The 21,755-nt window shown below is 37.9% G+C and overlaps 1 protein-coding gene across 1 annotated transcript in view; it reads right to left on the reverse strand.

Annotated features, from left to right (window-relative positions):
- IFT57 (intraflagellar transport 57) overlaps window positions 1-21,755 on the reverse strand; it is an 82,867-nt gene that overhangs the window by 45,004 nt on the left and 16,108 nt on the right. Inside the window, exon 5 of the mRNA XM_049785685.1 lies at window positions 11,549-11,617. Coding sequence (XP_049641642.1) covers window positions 11,549-11,617 — 69 coding nt within the window. The remainder of the gene's footprint in view (window positions 1-11,548; window positions 11,618-21,755) is intronic.

Genomic DNA, 21,755 nt, shown 5'->3' on the forward strand with positions numbered 1-21,755 from the left:
GAGGGAGAGGATAGAGAGTGAGCGAAAAAACATTTATTGTTTCATAATCATAAAGAGGGATTACTATAATACACACACTGCTGGGTTAGCATAGTTATATTTACATTCAATACATCAATTTACTGTAGAGTATATATTATTTCTGTCCTGAAAAGGATTAATCATATTCAACTTTTCTGCAATTTAGCTTTTGCACTGATTCTACTTACTGCACAGAACATAAAATCTTAAATCTGTTACTAACCTATATAACAATTACATCTTGAGGAAAGGGCAGTCTGAGCCATCTCATAAACTATAGTCAGATATAGCTGTCTTAGGCAGATGGTTCTAGTGGGCAACATCATAAGCTTGTCAGATTTTTAAAAATATAAATGGGTTCTCTACTTCATTTGCACTTCATGAGAGACCATCCACAAACACATGGAATTAAAACTTTCTCTGTGGAAGCCCTTTAGCTCCAAAGAGTGTAAGTTAAATGATTATTGTTAAAGGAGTTAATACTTAGATGACTCATAAAAACAAAAGTAATGGAAAACACATTCTTATATAGCTTGACTTAGGTGAAAAATTAAAAGCAGAATCAAGAGAGTAGTGGTTTATAGACAGAATAAGTTATATTGCTTTTTCAAACGATTCCATCCATGATGAATCAAATGTATCATTTACAGGTCTCTATATGCTCAATTAAATTTAAAAAAATCATACAATTTGACAGTTTAGTTCTGTGAATAACTTTAATTTCCACTTTCATCCTTTAGAAGCTAGCATTTACTGGAGTAATAAGCACCAACATTTACTTATTGGAAGGAAGAATGAAGCTTACTTTGTGGGCACTTTTGTTATAAGGTAAAGATAAAACAGACTTCTGAGTTTACAGAAACTGATTTCAATTTAATCTAATGTAACTAATTTTTATTTTATCACAAAGATGCAAATCAAAATAACAACGAGATACCATCTCACACCACAGAGACTGGCACACATCACAAAGAACATGAACAATCAGTGCTGGCGGGGACATAGAAAGAAATTCTCTTCCACTGCTGATGGGAATGTCATCTAGTCCAGTCCTTATGGAAAGCAATATGGAGAGTCCTCAAAAAACTGGAAATTGAGCTCCCATTTGATTCAGCTATACCACTTCTTGGGATATACCCTAGGAACTCAAAATGTCAATATGAAAATCCCTTCCTCACACCTATACTCATTGCAGCACTATTTATAATAGCCAGAATCTGGAAACACCCAAGATACCCTTCAACAGATGAATTTCTAAAGAAACTGATACATATACACAATGGAATATTATGCACCATGAAGAAAGATGAAGACATGAAATTATCCTATACATGGTTGTACATGGAATCTATTATACTGAGTGAAATAAGTCAAAGGGAGAGAGATAGAATAGTCTCACTCATCTATGGGTTTTAAAAAAATTAAAGACATTGAAATAATTTCCAGCAATTAGGGCTGTAAGGACCAGATCAAAATATGAAGCTCACCACAAAGAGTGGTAAGTACAGTTAGAGAAATAACTATGCTGAGAACTATCATAACAATGTCATTGAGTGAGGAATGTAGAAAGCCTGTCTCAAATACAAGCAGGGGTTAAGAGAGGAGATGGGGGCATTGGTGGTGGGAACATTGTACTGGTGAAGGGGAGGTGTGTGTTTTATGACTGAAACCCAACTACAATTATGTTTGTGATCATGGTGTTTCAATAAAGATATTATTTTAAAAATATATATTTAAATATATAAAAAATAGTTAGCTTCCCACCCCAGACCAAGAAAATTCTACAGTTTAAGCTCATTAAAGCCTGCCACGTAAGGAAACTGCAGTTTAGATATCTCCTATCTGGAGGACTTGACCATTCTCCCAGCTCAATGCCTTTATAAGATTATTCTGGCATAATGGGGCCAATACCTACAGGACTTTATAGATGATTTCAGGAAAAAGCAGTTTAACGTTCAGGGGAATAGTAATCCACTTGGGGATTATAGATACTGACCACCCAGGGGAAATAATAGTTCTTGTCTCAGTACCCACACCATGGACTTTTAAGAAAGGTGAAAACATATTGTATATACTCAAGTATAAGCCGACCCAAGTACCAGCCAACCCCCTAATTTAACCTAGCTCATAAAAAGTTTCCCCCAGCATATTTGATTCATTACATGAATAACATTTTAATGGTCAGCCCTACTCACAGAGAATTACAATGTGTTTGTGAATTTGTCATCAGCTGCTTGCAGGTGCTTATTTAACAATAGCCACAGAAAAGACCGGAGTGGTGGTGCAAGCGATAAGGCATTTGACTTGCACATGCTAGCCTAGGAAGGACCATGGTTCGATCCCCTGGCATCTGATATGGGCCCCCAAGCCAGGAGCGATTTCTGAATGCACAGTTAGGAGTAAACTCTGAGCGTCACCGGGTGTGGCTGAAAACAAAACAAAACAAAACAAAACCCAACAACAACAACAACAAAAAAACACAAAAATTAACAATCCAGACTTCACCTCCATTTCAATACTTGGGCTTCGTATTGGAGCATATTTCAGTGCATACCCATAAGATTTGTTTATCAGAAAAATCTAAGGACTTTTAATGATTTTCAAAAACTCCTAGATGATATAAATTGGATCCATCACCCCTTTGGGATTCCAAAATCAGAACCCAACAACTTATTTAGTACTTTAGAAGGAAATACGGATTTAAAGAGCTCCAGGTATTAAACACAAAAGGCCCAACAGGAATTAGATTTTTTCATGGAACAGCTTCAAAAGTCCTATATTTCTAGGTTTTTACCTGGAGATATGTGTGGCTTTTAATTTTTGCAACCCCTCATTCCCCTATGGGTGCTATTGCTCAGCTGTCTGAGCCTTTAGAATGGTTTTACTTACACAACAAGTTTGTGCCCTATTTGGAATTGATCACTGCTCTTATCATCAAAGGCAGGCTCTGAGCAATTTCCTTGTTAGGTTTTGATTATAAAATAATAGTGCTGTCGATTCTGCACCCCCCAAAAAAATATAGAATGTATGCTACCACTCAGTGAGCCCCTTCAATGAGCCCTGATTTTTCAGTTGAAGTTTCCTCCCATTATCATGATGGAAAGGCCTTGTACTTCTTTAAGAGGACACATTTTGTGATTTCCTCTATTATATGCCCCTTCCCTATATTGTGTTTTACACTGATGGGTCAGGAAATGGTGGTATCAATGGCCTTTCTCTGACCACAACAGCTCATACTAATTATAAGTCTGCTCAACAAGTGGAACTTGTTACTTTAAATTACTTATTATCACATGTTTCAGAGGCGTGAAATGTAGTAAGCGATTCAGCTTACATAGTAGGATTTCTCCCAGGTATAGTAACTGCCTCTTTAAATGTCCATAACCAGGTTGTTGCTGTAGCAATTACAAGCCCTTCTACAAAAACATTGTGATCAATATTTATTACTCAAATAAGAGCCTACTCTGGCCTCCCAGGGCCGATGGCTCAAGGAAATGAAATTGCTGATCATCTATCTGGTAATGCCAATATTTAAGCTGCTTGCACAAGAACATGCAACATTTCATACAAATGCTTTCGTTTGCATTTGCATGTCAACTATCATATTCCATGAAAGAAAGCCAGTAAAAAGTAGTCAATATATGTATTATTTGCACACTGTTGAATAAAAGAACACATGTAACTTGGGCAAACCCCTGAGAGTTACAGACTAATGAACTGTGGCAAATGGGTTTTAAACACGTTGAGACTTCTTTCCCAAAAAAACCCTATCTTCATGTGGTGGTAGATATATTTTTACATTTTTTATGGGGCGTTCCAATGACTTCAGGACTAGCTAAAGGAGTTTATACCTTCATGCTTCAATGTTTTTCTGTTATGGGCCAATCTGTAAAGACAGAAAGTGGCCCGACCTACATCAGTAAGACCTTTCAGTAATTCTGTAAGATATGGCAAATCAAACATATCACTGGTATACCCTATAATCCATAGGGACAAGCCATAGTTGAAAAAGCTTTTAGAACTCTCAAAACTCAACTATCAAAATATAGGAAAAAAACATACCACCCATGGACATTTTATCCTTCACATTATTTTTACTAAACTTCCTAAATTTACCACAAGGAGAGGCCAAAGTGGTGGCGCAGCAGTAGGATGTTTGCCTTGCATGTGGCTGACCTAGGATGGACTGCATTGGATCTCCCGGCATCCCATATGGTCTCCCAAGCCAGGAGTGATTTCTGAGCACATAGCCAGGTATAACCACTGAGTGTCACCGGGTGTGACTCAAAAACCAAAAAAAAAAAATTTTTTTTTACCACAAGGAGAGCCCTATACAGCTCCATAAAACACTTTAAAGATATTCAGATACAAAAAAAAAAAAACCAATTCACCTATTTGGGTCAAAATAAATAATGGATTGCTAGAATCTCTTCATTTGAGAAAAAGGATATGTTTAAGTTTCTACTAATGGCAACCCCACCAAGAAACTTTGGATCCCCACTATGCCTTGTCAGAAGTAGGATTCTCATAAATAAAAAACTCAGACACAAATTCATGATGACTATAAAACTCCCCTCAGATCCAACACAAATTATTTCAAAAAATGTGAGCAAGAAACAAACTGTGACCTCAACCGGAAACCAGGACAACAAATTAACCACACAATGAGGCAGAGACTATCGGGAGTGGATATGACCAGTTCCAGAATTTTGATTCTGAATATTAGGGAACTGGCCCTGCTCTCACCGGGCTTCATAATTCAGAAAACAATTGTTACTTGAACTCAGTGCTACAATGCCTGTATAATATTACAAGTTTGACTGATTATTTTTACCAGAACCATTAGGAGGACATTACTGGTTCAAATCCGTTGGGGAAAAAAGCAAGGTGGAAGAGTTTGATAAGATTATAAAAGCCTTGTGGGCAGGACAGCACAGATATATCAACCCAAAAGACTTTAAGATGACCATTGGAAAGATAATCAGTTTGCAGGAGACAGTCAACAGGATCCACATGAACTACTTTATTCTTGATAGAGAGTTTTCATCAGAACTTGAACGAAGCTGATATGCAGAGTAGACATATAGAATGAAATAGAGATCATCTTGTTGACCCAAAAGCTGTAAAACAAGCTTGGCAGAAACACAAACATTTTAATGAGTCTATTATTGTTACAATTTTCCAAAGCCAGCTAAAATCACAACTCAATGACTCATCTGCCACCAAGAATCTCATACATCAGAGATCTTTACTCATTTATCCTTGCCTTTGACATCTACAGATAAATGCATGTTGTAAGGTTGCCTTAAAGTGTTTATATAATAAAAATTGAGAGACAATAATAGAATTTATTGCAGTCACAGTACAGTGACACACAGCAGGATTCCTTTAAAGGATAGAAATTTAGGAACTACCACCTGTGTTCTTAATACACTTGAAACACTTCTATGCCAGTAAGATGAAAAAACTACAGATCTATGTGGACTTTCCTTTAGAAAACTTTGACTTACACAGTACATTATGAACTCTAAGAACAATAATTTATTCTGTTTTGAACCATTTTGGTGAATTGGAAAAGAGTCATGCACAGTCTATTGTAAAATTCAGCAAGAAGACATCAGTTTAAATTTGATGATCAAGAAGTTTCAGAAATAGCTAACTCATCTGTAAAATCTTCAGCAGCTTATATTCTTTTTTATACTTCAAAGAGACCTGTGACAATGAGTACAGCAATTAAATTAACATATGTCTAACTGATTGCTTTTTAGAGATGTCTATAATAATGTTCTAATGTTTTTACCAACAGAAAAACAGCTACAGGATGAGGACTCCCACTCTAGTGCTCATTATTAGAATGCTTCAGTGTCTTAATTTCTATTCTATCCTATTTATAATAATCTTTTACTGTTTTTGTTAACAAGAGAAATTGGAAATCTACACTATAATAACTTTAACTTATTTACGATATAGAAATAGAAATGGAAAAATATTTCATGCTCATGAGTTGTAAAATATATTGTTGAAATGACTATTCTACAAAAGCTACAATACAGATACAATGCAATCCCTACCCAAATTCAGATAGCATTACTTCAAGGACCTAGAAAAGTCAATAATAAAGTTTGTAAGAAATTAGAAGAAACCACAAATAACAAATGACATATTAAAATATAAGAATTATGGAGGGATTTCATTACTTAATTTGGAATTGTATTATAAAGCTACAGTTTTTAAAACTGCATAGACTCGTTCAGTCTGCTACTGGGACCCAGAAAGACCCAACATTTTGATGCCCAATGTAGGGTACAAAAACCATCCTTGGCCCACCCTCTGCCTTTAGCTATGCTTCATTGGGGGATAATCTATTGGCCTTTTGGGGAGAATTCTCAGAGTCCCTGAGGACACTATTGCTAATTTCCCCAATTTCCCTGACAATTATCTGTCTTCTTCTCTCCTATCTCCTTTTTCATTTTCTTCTTCCCTCTAAAGCCTCTGACCTGATCCCTCTTGCTGTAGTCTAAATGTGGCCTCATTTCATCTTCCTCCCAGTTGGTATTTGCATTCTTCTCCTCTTTCCCATTTCTTACCTTGTCTGGGACCTCTACCATCCCACCACACCTCTTCCTAGCTATGTTATGGGCAATTCTGTACATAGAGTGGATCACCTATCTTTTAAAGCCCAAGATATCTCTTGAAAAGTAAGGGACTAGTGATGACAGACTCAGAGGGTGAAAAACTTTGGGAGGCTGTGTTTCAGTAGACCCTCTGGGCCCCTACTGGGAATCTTTTCTCATGGGAGACCTGGCAAAGTGTTGAGGTCTTGTTCCATGACAGGGAATGAGTGAAGAGTATTCAGCCTCCTCTTGGACCCTGTAATACTTTGCCCTTAAGCTGTGTGCATATGCCTTAAGGCTTACTTCCCCAAGGGCCACTCAGAATAACGAGTGTGCTGGGAGCTTTAGTCAAGCAGGTGAGTCCAACCTAGAGCAGTGACAGGTGAGTGAGAGACAAAAACTAGACCAGTGGTAGGAGACCCGATATTTTCGAACCAGAACATAGAAGACCAGATTGCTCAGGATATTTTTGGGGAAAGGAAGGCACCTCGCATTACTGTGCTCGCTCCGGAATCATCATCTTGTCTCCCTCAGACAGTGCTGACCCCTCTGACTAGTGAGGGGAACAGGGGCACCCCCCACTGTCTTATATGGCATATTCTGTTAATATCAATCCTGAAGGTGCCCGGCTAGCTGCCTGGTACCCATAACTGAGGATAGCCCCAACTATCCATGGGCATAGACTACTTTATAGAGCTTAGCCCATCACCCTTATACCATCCAGGATTAGAAGTCTCTCTGCAAGGCAGTACTGCCTAATAATCTATACATTTTAAGTGATGTGCCATCTTTCAGGAGGAGTGTTATGCTCAGGCAGATGAAATCTAGCCTCCCATCCAGAGGGCCCAGTTTCCTAAGGACAACTCTCAGAGATAGCAGACCAGTGGAGCACTGCCTTTCAACAGGCAGCCATCAGGATGCTTATAAGTATCATGTCCAGACCTTAGTTCTGTCTGCATGGAATAAACAAGTTGAGGGACCAAATGAACTTCAACTTGCAGGAATTACACAGAAGGCAGAGAAATATTTACCCACCTTTATAGATAGTGTAGAAAAGAATATTCAGAGGAAGTTTCCCCTCCCCCCAACCTCTTAGGAATCAGTTTACAAGGATGTTAGTCTGGGATGGCATGACCACTGAGCACCAAATGGCATGCAATGGTTTAAAAGTTAGATCCATGACTAGATGGGTCTGTGCCACTCGTAATGTTGGGACACCCAGACAACAAACCCAGGCACTCGCTTCTGCCATTCAGTCACAGAATGAGACTCTGGCTGAGGTGCTAGCAAAAGTCCTGTAGTCTTTTGTTGAGACTCTGGCCCAGGTCTCTCAGATGTCTTTGCCACATTCACTAGAGCAGTTGAGGATTAAGGGGCCCAAGGAGGGGGGGCCCCAAGAACCCTCCAGGGAATGGAGACACCTCAGAGAAGAAATGTTTTGCTTGTGAGGGAATAGGACACTTCTGCTGGGTGTACCCTAACCAGAAGGGAGGATCCAACTGCATCCATGCCGTAGGTGCAAGAAAGAGTTCCACTGGCTGTTGGACTGCAAATCTAAATTTGGCAAAGATGGGAAGCCTTTAAACTAGACGTGGGACATCCCTCAGTCCCATCACCCCAGGAGAAGGACAGCCCTCAGGAGCACCGTGGGTAGGGATGGCCTGACAGGGCCTCAGCAGCCCAAGCTTATTGGTCAGTGCCCATTATTCCAGGCACATGTCCACAAAAGACAGTGACCATAGTAGGAAGGACCTTTGAGTGCTTAGTGTATACAGGGACAGACAAAACTATGATCAGGGCATAAAAGATGCCTCAGAATGGAAGCTTATAATTGGCCCCAGAGTCACGGGGGTAGGGGGAGATGCAGCCTCCTCAAGACAACTGACTGAATGGCATGGCAGGAACCTGAGGGAGGCTCAGGGGAGGTAAGACTGCTCATACCTAGAGGCCTCTCCTCTAACCTTCTAAGATAGGATATACTGGGCCAGTCCAAGGCTTATGTTTCCAGTGAATCTAGAAAGGGAGGCAGCATGAGGAAAGACCGTGCTAAGCCTCATTCCCAATACTGAGGGCCACTGCTTCCCCAGGGCCCCCTGATCTCTTGGCACCCGGGGGAGCCTGTACTGGTAGAGCAGTGGCCAAGTACCCACAAGAAAAGTTAACTGCCTTAAAACAAATAGTGAGTGAGTAGTTACAAACTGGGGCACATTAGACCATCCATCGACCCTTGGAATACTGTCTTTATTATAAAGAAGGGGTCAGATAAGTGGAGAATGTTACAGGATCTCAGAAAAATTTAAAAAAGGATAATTATTCAGAGAACTCGCTTAAGGGGAATGCCATGGGGACCAGCTATTTCCACTGATTTATATCTCATGATTATCGACATTTAAGATTGCTCCTTTTTCCATCCCTCTTCAACCAGAAATGTTGTGAGAAGTTTGACTTATCGGTCCCAGCTTCAAATTATTCAGGCCCAGATGAGAGATGAGAGGACTGTCCTTCCTCAAAAAATTGTTAATAGTTCGTCATTTTGTCAAAATTAAGTTTACCAGTTATTAGAGCCCATTCGTGCTCTAACATAGCACTTTATGTCTAAATGGTAATATTATTCTCAGATGTCCACAACCAGAAAAATTACAGCAAGCCTTTGTCTGATAAAACAAGTTTTAGCACAAGGAGAAATGAGAAGGTACAGGAGGTACCTCTCTTTAAGATATTGGGGACCCTAATGACCTTGGACCAAGTTAGTCCCCTCAAGCCGCAGCTCTCTATACAAGAGAAGTAGAAGCAACCAGAAGGCAGAGACTCCTAGGCAAGTTAATTGGTTAAGATCCTGGATACCCATTACAACTGGGCAACTGACTCCCGTTTCCCCCCCCTGCGAGACAAAGACCCCACAGATATCATCAAGCTTGATCTTTCTCAGCAAAAGCTCTTGGCACAGGTACAAGATAATTTAGATAAGGCCACCTTTGTCTGATATGACTTCACTCTTTCCCTCCATTTATGGGTAATAACAGGCCAGGAGACTTTTGTGGCTACATTATTACAAAAAGGGGAATCAGTTCAGTGGATCCACATCTACTTATGGGTCTGCCGCCTCATCTCCCCAACTCATCCCCCAACCCAGTTTACTCAGACAAAGAATCAGCTGGCATATTTAATCCAGAAGGAGAGAGAGAGGCAGCCCTCAGGCATTATGTGAAAGAGCCTGACTAAACATTGGTCCCCTATAGGCTGCGTGATTTTTGAATGGCTTATTAGGAAGGTGGCTGTAGCTCTAGGATACTTGGGAAACATAGATTGCTATTATGGACCAAGAAATGGGCCACTTTCTTTAGATGTCTGGAATGGAAGGCCCCAAACCTTTCCTCGGTTAACTGGTACCCGGGAGGAAAACGTGTTTACAGATGGGGAAAGAAAAGGGGTGTCTGTCATAATATTTAAAGGAAAGACTCCTGTGGTACATTTTGAAGAATGTGAAGGGTCCGCTCAGTTTAAAGAGTTATTTGCGATCATCATGGCCTTTACCTTTAAGTCACTTATGAATTTGTTCTCAGATTCTTTGTATGTTACCAACCGTCTACTCAGTCTGCCATTCTCTTATATTCATTTGGATAATAATACCATCACCCCCTTGATGATTCAGGCAAGGACAGAATTACAGGACCTGGTGTCTCCTTTCTTTGTTCACCATTTGAGGGGACACCAAGATATATGGTGAGAAAATATGGCTTTGGTTTTAGCCAGTATTTATTGTATACTTTATATATATGTAAATTTTAATTTAAAAAATGAAAAGGTAGGCGCCAGAGAGATAGCATGGAGGTAAGGTGTTTGCCTTCATGCGAAGGACAGTGGTTCGAATCCCGGCATCCCATATGGTCCCCCATACCTGCCAGGGACGATTTCCGAGCATAGCGCCAGGAGTAGCCCCTGAGTGCTGCTGGGTGTGACCCAAAAAACAAACAAAAAAAATGAAAAGGTAATATTTCGTTCTCATGTTATAGATAAAAAGATAAAGGACAAAAATCTTCCCAAGGTAAAACATCTAGTAAACAGGTAAATATATTAAGGCCAATGCACACATTCAAGCAAGTTAGATACAACATTATTTTATATCTCCATTTAGGTAAAATCACATTAGTATAAAAATAATATAGTGACTAGTAAATTGGGGCAATAGTAAGGCTATATATAATAATAAGTGAGAAAATCATTCTGGTTGAGTGGCTCAGTAAGTAAGATATGAACTGAAAATTCATTTAAGACACAAACCTAACATTTGATTCAAAGTTTTAATAGAATTTACTAAGAAAAATAATTAAAGAATACCATGTTACATATACAATCTTTTGAGCGATGAGCAGGTATAACTTTATTACATATAACATACATACAGAAAATGTAAAAATTGCATAGGTTCTTTTACATATTGGGATTTATTTCTTAATTAAAACAGAACAAAACAAAGTCTGATACCTATAAAGCAATGTCTAATGACTTGGCTAAATACCAGACTTAAAATAATGCACTATATTTCAAAGAAATTCAAGTTTTCATATAACTCAAACCATTTAATAGTAGGCCATTGTAATAAAAAATAAATAAATAAAATAAAACATTTCCTTCAAAAAATAAAATTTAATTAGTTTCAGTTTTTAGAAGGAGTACTATTTTTTTCATAGCTCAGACAGGAAGCTGTCCCACTTGACCTTTCAGATTTTTATATTTGCTGTAATTATAATGTTTTATACACTGAAATTTATACACTGAAATGTTTTATATATTTTCAGAGCTAATTTTCAAGTGAAACATAAAACAATTCATAGCAATAATTTCTACTTGTTTCACCACTAGCATAATGTACTGATTATCTGTTAGTTTTTTTTGTATCACATAAAACTTACCAAGCGGTAGGTCTGGGCCTTTAAAATGTTGAGATCAATAAAGTTCTCCTCATTGTCTGTCTCCTCTTCCTTAGGAAAATAAAATGCCAAAAGTTAGTATTATTAAAGCTATTTTAAACATTAATATACAAAATATACACTAAGCTCAAGTAGAAACTAAATACAGAAGAGTATTTAAAAATCTAGTATTATATATAAAGTAGGGCATATTATTAATAACAGCTCATCTGTTTTTTGAAGTTCTGAAGATGCTATTTAAAGTAAAATAGTTTTCTTTTTAAAAAGATATAATGTATAGTGCCTTGGAGCAAGAGCATAGCAGTAGGACATTTGACTTGTACAAGGCTCACCTGGGATAGACCCGGGTTCAATGCCCGATATCCCATATGGTCTCCCGAACCTGCCAGGAGCGTGTTCAGAGCACAGACTCAGGAGTAACCTCTGAGCATTGACAGTGTGATCCAAAACCAAAAAAAAAAAATGTATATTGCCTTTAGGGACAAAAATGAATAAAATTTGAGGTGATTACGCATAATGGAGTAAGAAAGTCAAATACAATCGTTATATGATTTCACATATATGCAGAAAAACAAATGCAAACTAACTTGTAAAAACAACAAAATTGCTAGACTCAGAGAGCTATGTTGATCACTAAAAGGTAAGGCAGTTGTATATGGGGAGACAAAGGGTTAAGGTTACAGGGCTTACTCTTGGTTCTATAGTCAAGGTTACTCATAGCAGTGCTCAAGGGCTCAAATGACCATATGGGATGATGGGGATGGAACCAGGTGGGAAGTGTGCAAGGTTAAGTGCCAACACCTTCTATTTTATTTCTCAGGCCCCACATGGGATTAGTGGGACCTGGAACCTCACCCCCACTGTACTCAGGATTCTATGTTTAGGGGTCACTCCTGGCAGTACTTGAGAGTACAATGTCGAGGATCAAACCAAGGTTGGCTGCATCCGTGAAAAGTCCTCACCTTCTGTATTAGCTCTCTGGTCCTGTTACGGATCTTAACCATATATGGAAGTATAAAGGTAGACCCTTTTTATTCTACGGTATAATAAACATGCTAAATCAATAAAATGGGAATTTTTATATCATTAAAGAAAAAAGAGAAAGGCACCATTGCTATAAAACTAGAAAATACAAGAACAAGAAAAACAGTCCCAATGGAATATCTGATAGATACTATAAAATGGGAAATTCTTATAATTGTGCTATAAAAATAAACTGGACAAAAGAGGTTGACAAGGCAGATTGTTTTCATCTTGAAGGACCAACAACATTAATGCTTTTTTATACCTTATATCTTATATGTTCATATTTAATATCTGGTATATGGTTCCTACAGCTACTTAAAGATACAAAGTTATTCAAGATTTTACCTTTATATATTAACTCCCTAGAAAAATTTAGGTGGACTTCAAGCTGATATTGATTTCAGTTCAACTGTCAGAAGCAACCCTCTGAAAGTCAATTCTCGTTCTAATAAACAGTAAATATAGTCTGGCAATATTCTCTGAGAGTGTAAGAGAAAACAAAGACTTCCCTCTCATTTCAAATATCTCCTGATAACAGGATAAAAAGTGGGAGAAACAAATTTGACAAGAATATCCATAATAAAGTCAACTGGGACTGACCCTTACATCTTATGTCTTATAAAGGAGGGAGGGAGGGAGAGAGGGAGGGAGGGAAGGACGGAAGGAAGGAAGGACGGAAGGAAGAAAGGAAGGAAGGAAGAAAGGAAGGAAGGAAGGAAGGAAGGAAGGAAGGAAGGAAGGAAGGAAGGAAGGAAGGAAGGAAGGAAGGAAGGAAGGAAGGAAGGAAGGAAGGAAGGAAGGAAGGAAGGAAGGAAGGAAGGAAGGAAGGAAGGAGAGAGGGAAGGGAGGGGAGGGGAGAAAAGGAAGGAAGGGAGGGAGGGGAGGGAAGGAGAAAAGAAGAGAGGGAGGAAGGAGGGAGGGAGAAAAGAGAGGGAGGAAGGAGGGAGGGAAGGAGGGAGGGAAGAAGAGAGGGAGGAAAATGGAGGGATGAAAGACGAGAGGGTGGAAGGAGGGAGGGAAGAAAGAAGAGAGGGAGGAAAGAAGAGAGAAAGGAAAAGAGGGAGGGAGGGAAGGAAAGAGGGAGGGATGGAGGGAGGGAAGGGGGGAGGGAGGGAAGAAAGGAGGGAGGTAAGGAAGGAGAGAAGAGAAAAGGAAGAGAGAAAGAGGGGAAGGGAGGGAGAGGGAGGGACGGGGAGGGAGGGAGAGAGACAAGTGTGTTATTGAATGAATGTTTCCATGTAGAGCTGTATAAAATGATATTGGGGGGGGCTGGAGAGATAGTACACTAGGGTCTGGTGCTTACAATGGAAGTAGCCAACATGGATTTGATTCCTAGCACTAAATATGGGTCCCTGAGCACCACTAATGAGCACAAAAAAATTAAAAATTCTAGATAAGAAACACTAAATACATGAGAACTATGTTAATCTTCAGAGAGCTTAATTTTAGGAAGATATGATGAAATAAAATAGACACTCAAGTGTTGCTTATTTTTTTAGGAGAAGGGGCAATGGAGTACATTTGTAGAAAAAATGTTTATATTTCAAATCTTAAGCATAGATGTAGATACACAACTTTGAAAAGACATTCTATTCTGTATTTGCACTCATGATTGCCTACTTAAAAGGTCCATAGCAAATGATTAAAATGCCAATGATTCAATGCATGTGGGAAAAGAGCCAATCATGTAATGCTTTTACAACAACCTAATCAGTACTATTTACAAAGGCAATCAATATACACTTGTTAAATGACACTGGATGGAACACTAGTAAGACGAACTTCTTTACCAATAGATCTCAGAAGGAGAATTAAAAGCTATCGAGTATATTGAAAATGAATTTAAATTTATAATCTATAGTTTCAAAATAAAGGGATTCCAACAAAATGGAAAATAAACAATGCCAGACTCTCTTCTTCCTTCCATTACTCCTTAATTGAATGGTCAACAAAATGAAAAAAAATTCAAAAAGGAACATATGAATTGAGGGGGAAAATAAAAACAAACGGTACCAGGACCAAACAGCCATATAAACATTAAGTGGAAATTTAAAAAAAAAAATCAGACTTAAACACCAAACCCAAAGTCAACAACAACAGAATCGATACCCCATCTACAATAAACTTATACACAGAGGGAAACAGCTACAATAGCACTCTGTGGGGGCAAAGAAGGGAAATATAGGATGCATGGTGGGAAGGGGGGAGGGAGGACAGCCCTGGTGGTGGGAATGACCCTGATTGCCTGACTGTCACTATGTACATCAAATATTACTGTGAAAGATTTGTTATTCACTTTTGGTCACAATAAAAATTACTTTAAGGAAAAAAAAGGACCACATGACTAGAGCTGTGCCTGTCTAGGGAGAGGCAGCTGGACAAAGTGGAGAGGACAGGAACAACTGCAACATCTCTGGTGTGACTGCTAAAGAGAGGTAGCACAGCCAGGAATAAGAAAGACTTTTCTCAGGAGAGCAGCAAGTGGAGAACAAAGTTCCATGAAGATATCTATACTATCAGTGACTACAGATGCCAGACAGTAGGCTCCTTTGTATAGGATGGGGACTGACAATTTAGTTAAGACTCTTCCAAGAGCTGTAAAGAGTTTGAGCTGAAGGGGTCCCAACTGTGGAATGTGTTGGGAACTGACTGCAATTCCACCTGTGACCTCCTGACACATGAAGCTCCTCTCTCCACCTGGTCTTGATTAAGAAATACAGCTATTATAGCCATGCCTGGAGCTATCACTGGGGCTTGTTCACATATGGTGTGCCCTTCCTGGGTTCCTCAACTTTATTTGACTTACTTATTCCTTTTAAAAAATGTTCTCAATTCCTCCACTCTCTGAAATCTACCATGAGCAAATAAAACGCTTCCCAACAGCATCTAAGCTATACCTGTCCTCCAGAATGTTTCCAGAAGGGCCCCCCAGGGTTCAGTATCACCATTCGGAAAATAGTGCTCTATTTGGAACACAGAGTGTGATCAAAACAGAATGACTTTAATCTAAGAAAGAGCTCCTAGATAATTTTTCCTCCTGCATGCATCTGATAGCTGCCAACAAATTAAGACTACAATGCAAGCATGATTGATAATCCAAAGCAGTGACAAAGAGCAGAATTATCTTAGAGGAGAGAAAAGCTTCAAGTTTTGCCCCATCCTATCAGCTTGTATAATAGTTCCTTGGGAGGCTTGAATTTGTGGTTCCTTCATCAATCTACCTGCAATCCACTGCCTTGAATTCTTCCCTCTGGGCATCATTGATCTCCAATCATCTAAACAGATACAGAAGTGTCAGTATACAGAGATATGGCAGTATCTGGTTTACATCCCACTGCCCTAAGATATCGACTAATCTGATAAAAAGCCAAGAAAAGACAGCATTCAACTCAACACGCAATACACTTAATATACCTTATTGAACACAATGAGGAAACAAATTTTCCATTAACGATGAAGCAGTTAGTACCCCAGGGTTGGAGGTGAGAGGGCTTGAGAAATAGTAGCGTGAATAAGATGATTGACCCTGCATTCCACATATATATCATATATAGTACCCAAAGTCCTACAGGAGTGTTCCCTGAGGCACTGCTGGGTATGTCTCCTCTCAAAACAAATCAAAGAGAAAAACACTCAAGAGTTAAATTAGAGACTAAATTAAAGAAGCTTGATGGTAAACCAGAGAAGTAGTTGATGAAATTAGTAAACTGAAAAGTATGGTGGGTGTCCTAGAAAAAATCTTAATTGAAGAAATGACAGCTGAGAAATTGAATAATTTGAAAAAGAAACTAAATATCCAAATACCTGCTCAAAGAGTTCTAAGACACAATACCTCACAACTATAAGGTATTAAAGAATATACTGTAAGATATAAAAACTAAAAAAGTGGGCCGGAGAGATAGCATGGAGGTAAGGCATTTGCCTTTCATGCAGAAGGTCATCAGTTTGAATCCAGCTTCCCATATAGTCCCCCGTGCCTGCCAGGAGCAATTTCTGAGCATGGAGCCAGGAGTTTCCCCTGAGCACTGCCGGGTGTGACCCAAAAACCACCAAAAAAAAAAAAAAAAGCAGCAAAACAAAAAAAAAAAAAAAAAACTAAAAAAGTAACAATATTATAATTTGTAAAAGATATATTATACCTAAAGGAATCCCCAATCAGATTATACATGGATTTTCTGACAGAAACTATACAAAACCAAAGATAATGGCTTGAGATGTTTAACATTCAGAAAGAAGAGTTTTTGACCAAGAATACGGTACATGAGAGGGTATATTTGAATATGATTTGAATATCACTTTGAATGGACAGCATTTTACAGAAACAAAGATTAAATTTGGTTTTGTAAGAAATACTAAAAATCTCTTTCAAATGAAATGCAATTTTACCTTAAATTTAGAGGTACTGGGCCTGGAGAGATAGCACAGCGGCATTTTTGCCTTGCAAGCAGCCGATCCAGGACCAAGGGTGATTGGTTTGAATCCCGGTGTCCCATGTGGTCCCCCGTGCCTGCCAGGAGCTATTTCTGAGCAGACAGCCAGGAGTGACCCCTGAGCACCGCCGGGTGTGACCCAAAGACCAAAAAAAAAAAAAGTTGATAATCTTCTGCACCTCAAAAGAAATAATGCCAAGGATACAAAAGTGACCCACAAAATGGGAGAAGCTTTTCACCCAATACCCATCAGATAAGGGGCTAATTACAAAGATATACAAGGTGCTGACTTGTATATCGTCATCAAATAATGGGAGAAGAAATGAGCAGACAATTCCTCAAAGAAGAAATTCAAATGGCCAAAAGACACATAAAAAAAAAAAAGTGTTCCACATTCACTCATCATCAGGGAGATGCAAATCAAAAAAAAAAAATAAAATTTAGAGGTACTAAAATATATTAGACAACTATTATAGCAAAAATATTGACAGTAATATGGCAAAAGAAACTGTCACCTTACTTACAACTATGATTAGATCATTAAACAGAGTAAGGAAAAGCAGTATTTTTTGAAAATGAGGCGTTTCTTAAAAACCAGAGAATAAATGGTTTTAATAATTATTTTTAGAACTTTTCGCCATAACAGAGGCATGTTTTTAAGTGCGCACTTTATAAAATGTGTCCACATGTTGATACACCAAACAAGAATCAATAATCTTATAGATTGAAACGGCTGATACAAAAAGCAAGAATCAATAATCTTATAGACTGAAATGCAAGGTATTTTTATCACAGTGCTATTATATTAGAACTCAGCACAGAAAAAAAAATGAGTTGTAGATTTCATTTCAGTTTTGCAAGAGACTATTCAAATTTTCAAAAACCATTTGAAGAGGACTATATTTTTCCACTTCATACCATCCAGCTCCTTTTCATAGTTTAAATAGTCCATAAATCTGAAAATTTATTTTTGGGATCTCTATTCTACTTCATCGCTCTCAGTCTAGTATCTAGTACCATACCATTTTGATAACTATAACTTTACAGTAGTAAAGAATGAAACACCACAATTTCTTTTTTCTATACCTGTCCTTGGCTGTTTGGGAAGTTTTATGACTCAAAAATGAATTTAATAAAATGTTTTCTAAGGCTTTGAAGAACATTATTGGAATTTTGATGGAACTGAATCCATTCGCATAATGTTTTTGTAAATGTTGGCATAGGCTCTTGACAATAAGCATCCAAAATTTAAAAGAGACATAATGGCTGAATTCAGAAAAAAATTTTGTTTAAGATGAGGAAGAGGGAAGCAAGAAAGTTTCTGAAACAGAAGAAAGGTCTACTTTAGAAGAATTTCTAAAGTAAAGTAAAACATTCTTTTACATCTTTTACATCTAGGGATGGGTAATAGGCTAGAGCTTTGCATTAGATTCAGAAATGTGAAGTAGCAAAAAAAAAAAAAAGAGTAAGAAAGAGTAGGAAATTTAGATTATCTTTCATTAGAACCTAGGCTCATCTCTTGGCATGCCTTACCAGTAATGTTTTCATTTAGCGTCATTCTAATCTTACTCTCTTACTTTCCCCCTGAACAAGAAATATTTCCTCATTTCCTGATGTCCTCTTCAATTTTTTCAAATAGTGACTTATAATTTCCAATATAAGTCTTCCACATATTTTGTTATTTGATTCCTCGGCATTTGGGCACTATTTTAAATAGAATAGCCCACTTGATTTCTTTCTCTGTTCTTTATTTGCATATAGAAATTTCTGGATGTTAATTATTTTGTATATTGCTTTTGTAGCTTGCACTTTGCTGTATTAGTTTATTATCTCTGAGTTTTATTTTCGGGGGTGCTATAGAGCTCAGGAGACCCTGGGTTCCCCATGGAGTTTCTCAGTCAAACGGAAGAAATTCAATACTTGAATTCATCCATTTCAGCTCTTACCTAAGCCTGGCAGTGCTAGAGGTTTTTAGGGTAACCCTGTTGTTCTAGGGAGTTGTGACATGTGGTGCCAAGAACTGAATCCCGGTCCTCTAAACACTGTACTCTCTCCCAGGCCCACTAAGATTTTTATAGGAATCTTAGAGTATTCAATGTATTTGAACATATCATTTGAAAATAGAGATGATTTAACTGTTTTTCCTATTTGGATCCCTTTGATTTCTTTTTTTGTTTGTTTAATTTAGCAGCAAGAACTTTTAAGACTATAATATTTAATAAAGTGGTCATCCTTTGCTTAATGATAATCTCTTAAGGAAAACACTATTATTTTGCTTTGAATATGATGTTTACTGTGGGTTTGTTGTAAAATGCTGTTGCTATCTTTGAATAGAAGCATTCTATCTGTTGCAATTTTGTTGAGTTATTATGAATGAATACTGAAATTCTGTCAAAAGCTTTCTCTGCAGGAGTTAATATCATATGATTTCTGTCTTTCGTTTTGTTGACATGGTGTAGTATATTGTTTTGTATACATTTAACCATATTTACATCCCTGAAATATATTGATCATGGTGCATGATCCTTCTGATTTAGTTAGTTTAGTTTGCTAGGATTCTATTGAGGAATTTTGTACTTATGCTCATTATATATCAGTCTCTCAAGTTTTTTAGTAACAATTCTGCTTATATAAGAAAATACCCAGCTATCAACCCAAACAAAGGTGTTCTCACAACTTCCTCTTCCCAGTAACCTCTTCTTTTGATATGTAGAAACACACCTGCATTATAGGACCTTCCCCTACCCTGGTGAATTTGGTTCTGGAGAAGAGAGAGAGCGCCATTCTAGTTTGGGCAGGCCCAATGGGAGCACATGGCAGAGAGGCTATAAAGCAAAAAGCACACTGACTACAACGAATCCTTTCCATACTGGCTTGGTATTATTTCTCCATCACTACCCATCAGAACCATTCCCCCAAGGTGTTACAAACACGATGCCTGGGGCAGTCTCACCACTTGTCGATACAGTATTGTTATTTTACAATCATAGGGTGAGAATGGTATATATTTGGTTTGGGGGGGACACATGTCAATGCTTATGGCTTATTCCTGGCTCTGTGCTCAGGCATCACTCTTGGAAAGGGGGAGAGAATGGTATGTATCAAAAAAAAAAAAACTGGAAATAATCACTGTGATGAAAAAAGGAATGTTTCGGGCCTGGAGAGATAGCACAGTGGCATTTGCCTTGCAAGCAGCCGATCCAGGACCAAAGGTGGTTGGTTCGAATCCCGGTGTCCCATATAGTCCCCGTGCCTGCCAGGAGCTATTTCTGAGCAGACAGCCAGGGGTATCCTCTGAGCACCGCCGGGTGTGGCCCAAAAAAAAAAAAAAAAAAAAGGAATGTTTCTTTACTATTGGTAGGAATGTCAGGTCCAGCCTCTATGGAAAACAGTATAAAGATTTTTCAAAAAAGAATAGAGTTCCATATGATACAGCAATTCTATCATAATCATCTACTTCCAAACACAAAAAAATATTAACTTGAAAAGAAATATGCATTCCTATATTCATCAAAGTGCTTAGTATAGTAGCCAGGATATGGAAACAAACCAAATTCCAAAGAAAGATATTTGGATAAAAAATTTCAGTATATAGATATCTATTTATATACACATACACACAATGACATATTATACACAATGATATTATATCACTGACACTTTAATGGAACTGAAGTGTTGTGTTAATTAAGCAATAAATAACTATATGATCTGATCTGTGATAATCAGAGAAATAAGACAAGGGAACAAAGGCACCAAAGAAGGTAAAAACTTGGACCTAGATTATAGGATTGAAAATGTCAAGTAGGGGCCGGGCGGTGGCGCTAAAGGTAAGGTGCCTGCCTTGCCTGCACTAGCCTTGGACGGACTGCGGTTCGATCCCCCGGTGTCCCATATGGTCCCCCAAGCCAGGAGCAACTTCTGAGCACATAGCCAGGAGTAACCCCTGAGCATTACCGGGTGTGGCCCAAAAATCAAAAAAAAAAATGTCAAGTAAGTAAGAGATTGGGTAGGGAGGAAAAGTGAGGAAGGACTGGATGTTATATAAGAGCATTGGTGGAGAATATTGGTCATTTTGGTGGTGATGAGGTAAGGGAACTTATAAACTTTAATTACTGCTATAACCATGTTACCCAAACTATAACATTTTAAGAGTTTACCAAAGTGAATTCTGTGTGGGAGGGTGGTAGGAGAAATTGAAACACTGATAATGGAATGCTAGGTGGTGGGTGTGGTGTTAGAACACTGTATGCTTGAAACCTAATTGTATTATAACATTTAATAGGGGATGTAAACCAGAAAAACCTCACACATGTAGAGACTAAACAACATGCTTCTCAGCAACCACTTGAAACAACAAATAAATAATGAAAGCTTAATAAATCTGGAGACAATGAAAATAAATGATCAGAATCTGTAGGATTCTTATTAGAATCTAAAAGACTCTTATATAGGATATAAGAAAAACTATGTAAAGAAAAATTAATAATGAATCAAGCCTCATAAAAGACACAAGAACAATTCAAAGTTATAGCTAAAAAGCACTTATAGACAATAAAAATCATTGTAAGAAAATAAAAATCTGAGTGAAAATAAGTGAATAGATATTTTAAAAACAAAAGATAAATAAAACCGTGGATCAGAGATTTTTTTAAAAAGATGAATAAAATTAATGTCATTATACTAAAAGCAAACCATCTGAATAAATAGAATCAGAAATGAGAAGAAATTAC

This window comes from Suncus etruscus, chromosome 13 (genome assembly GCF_024139225.1).
Source record: "Suncus etruscus isolate mSunEtr1 chromosome 13, mSunEtr1.pri.cur, whole genome shotgun sequence".
NCBI classification, from domain to species: Eukaryota; Metazoa; Chordata; class Mammalia; order Eulipotyphla; family Soricidae; genus Suncus; species Suncus etruscus.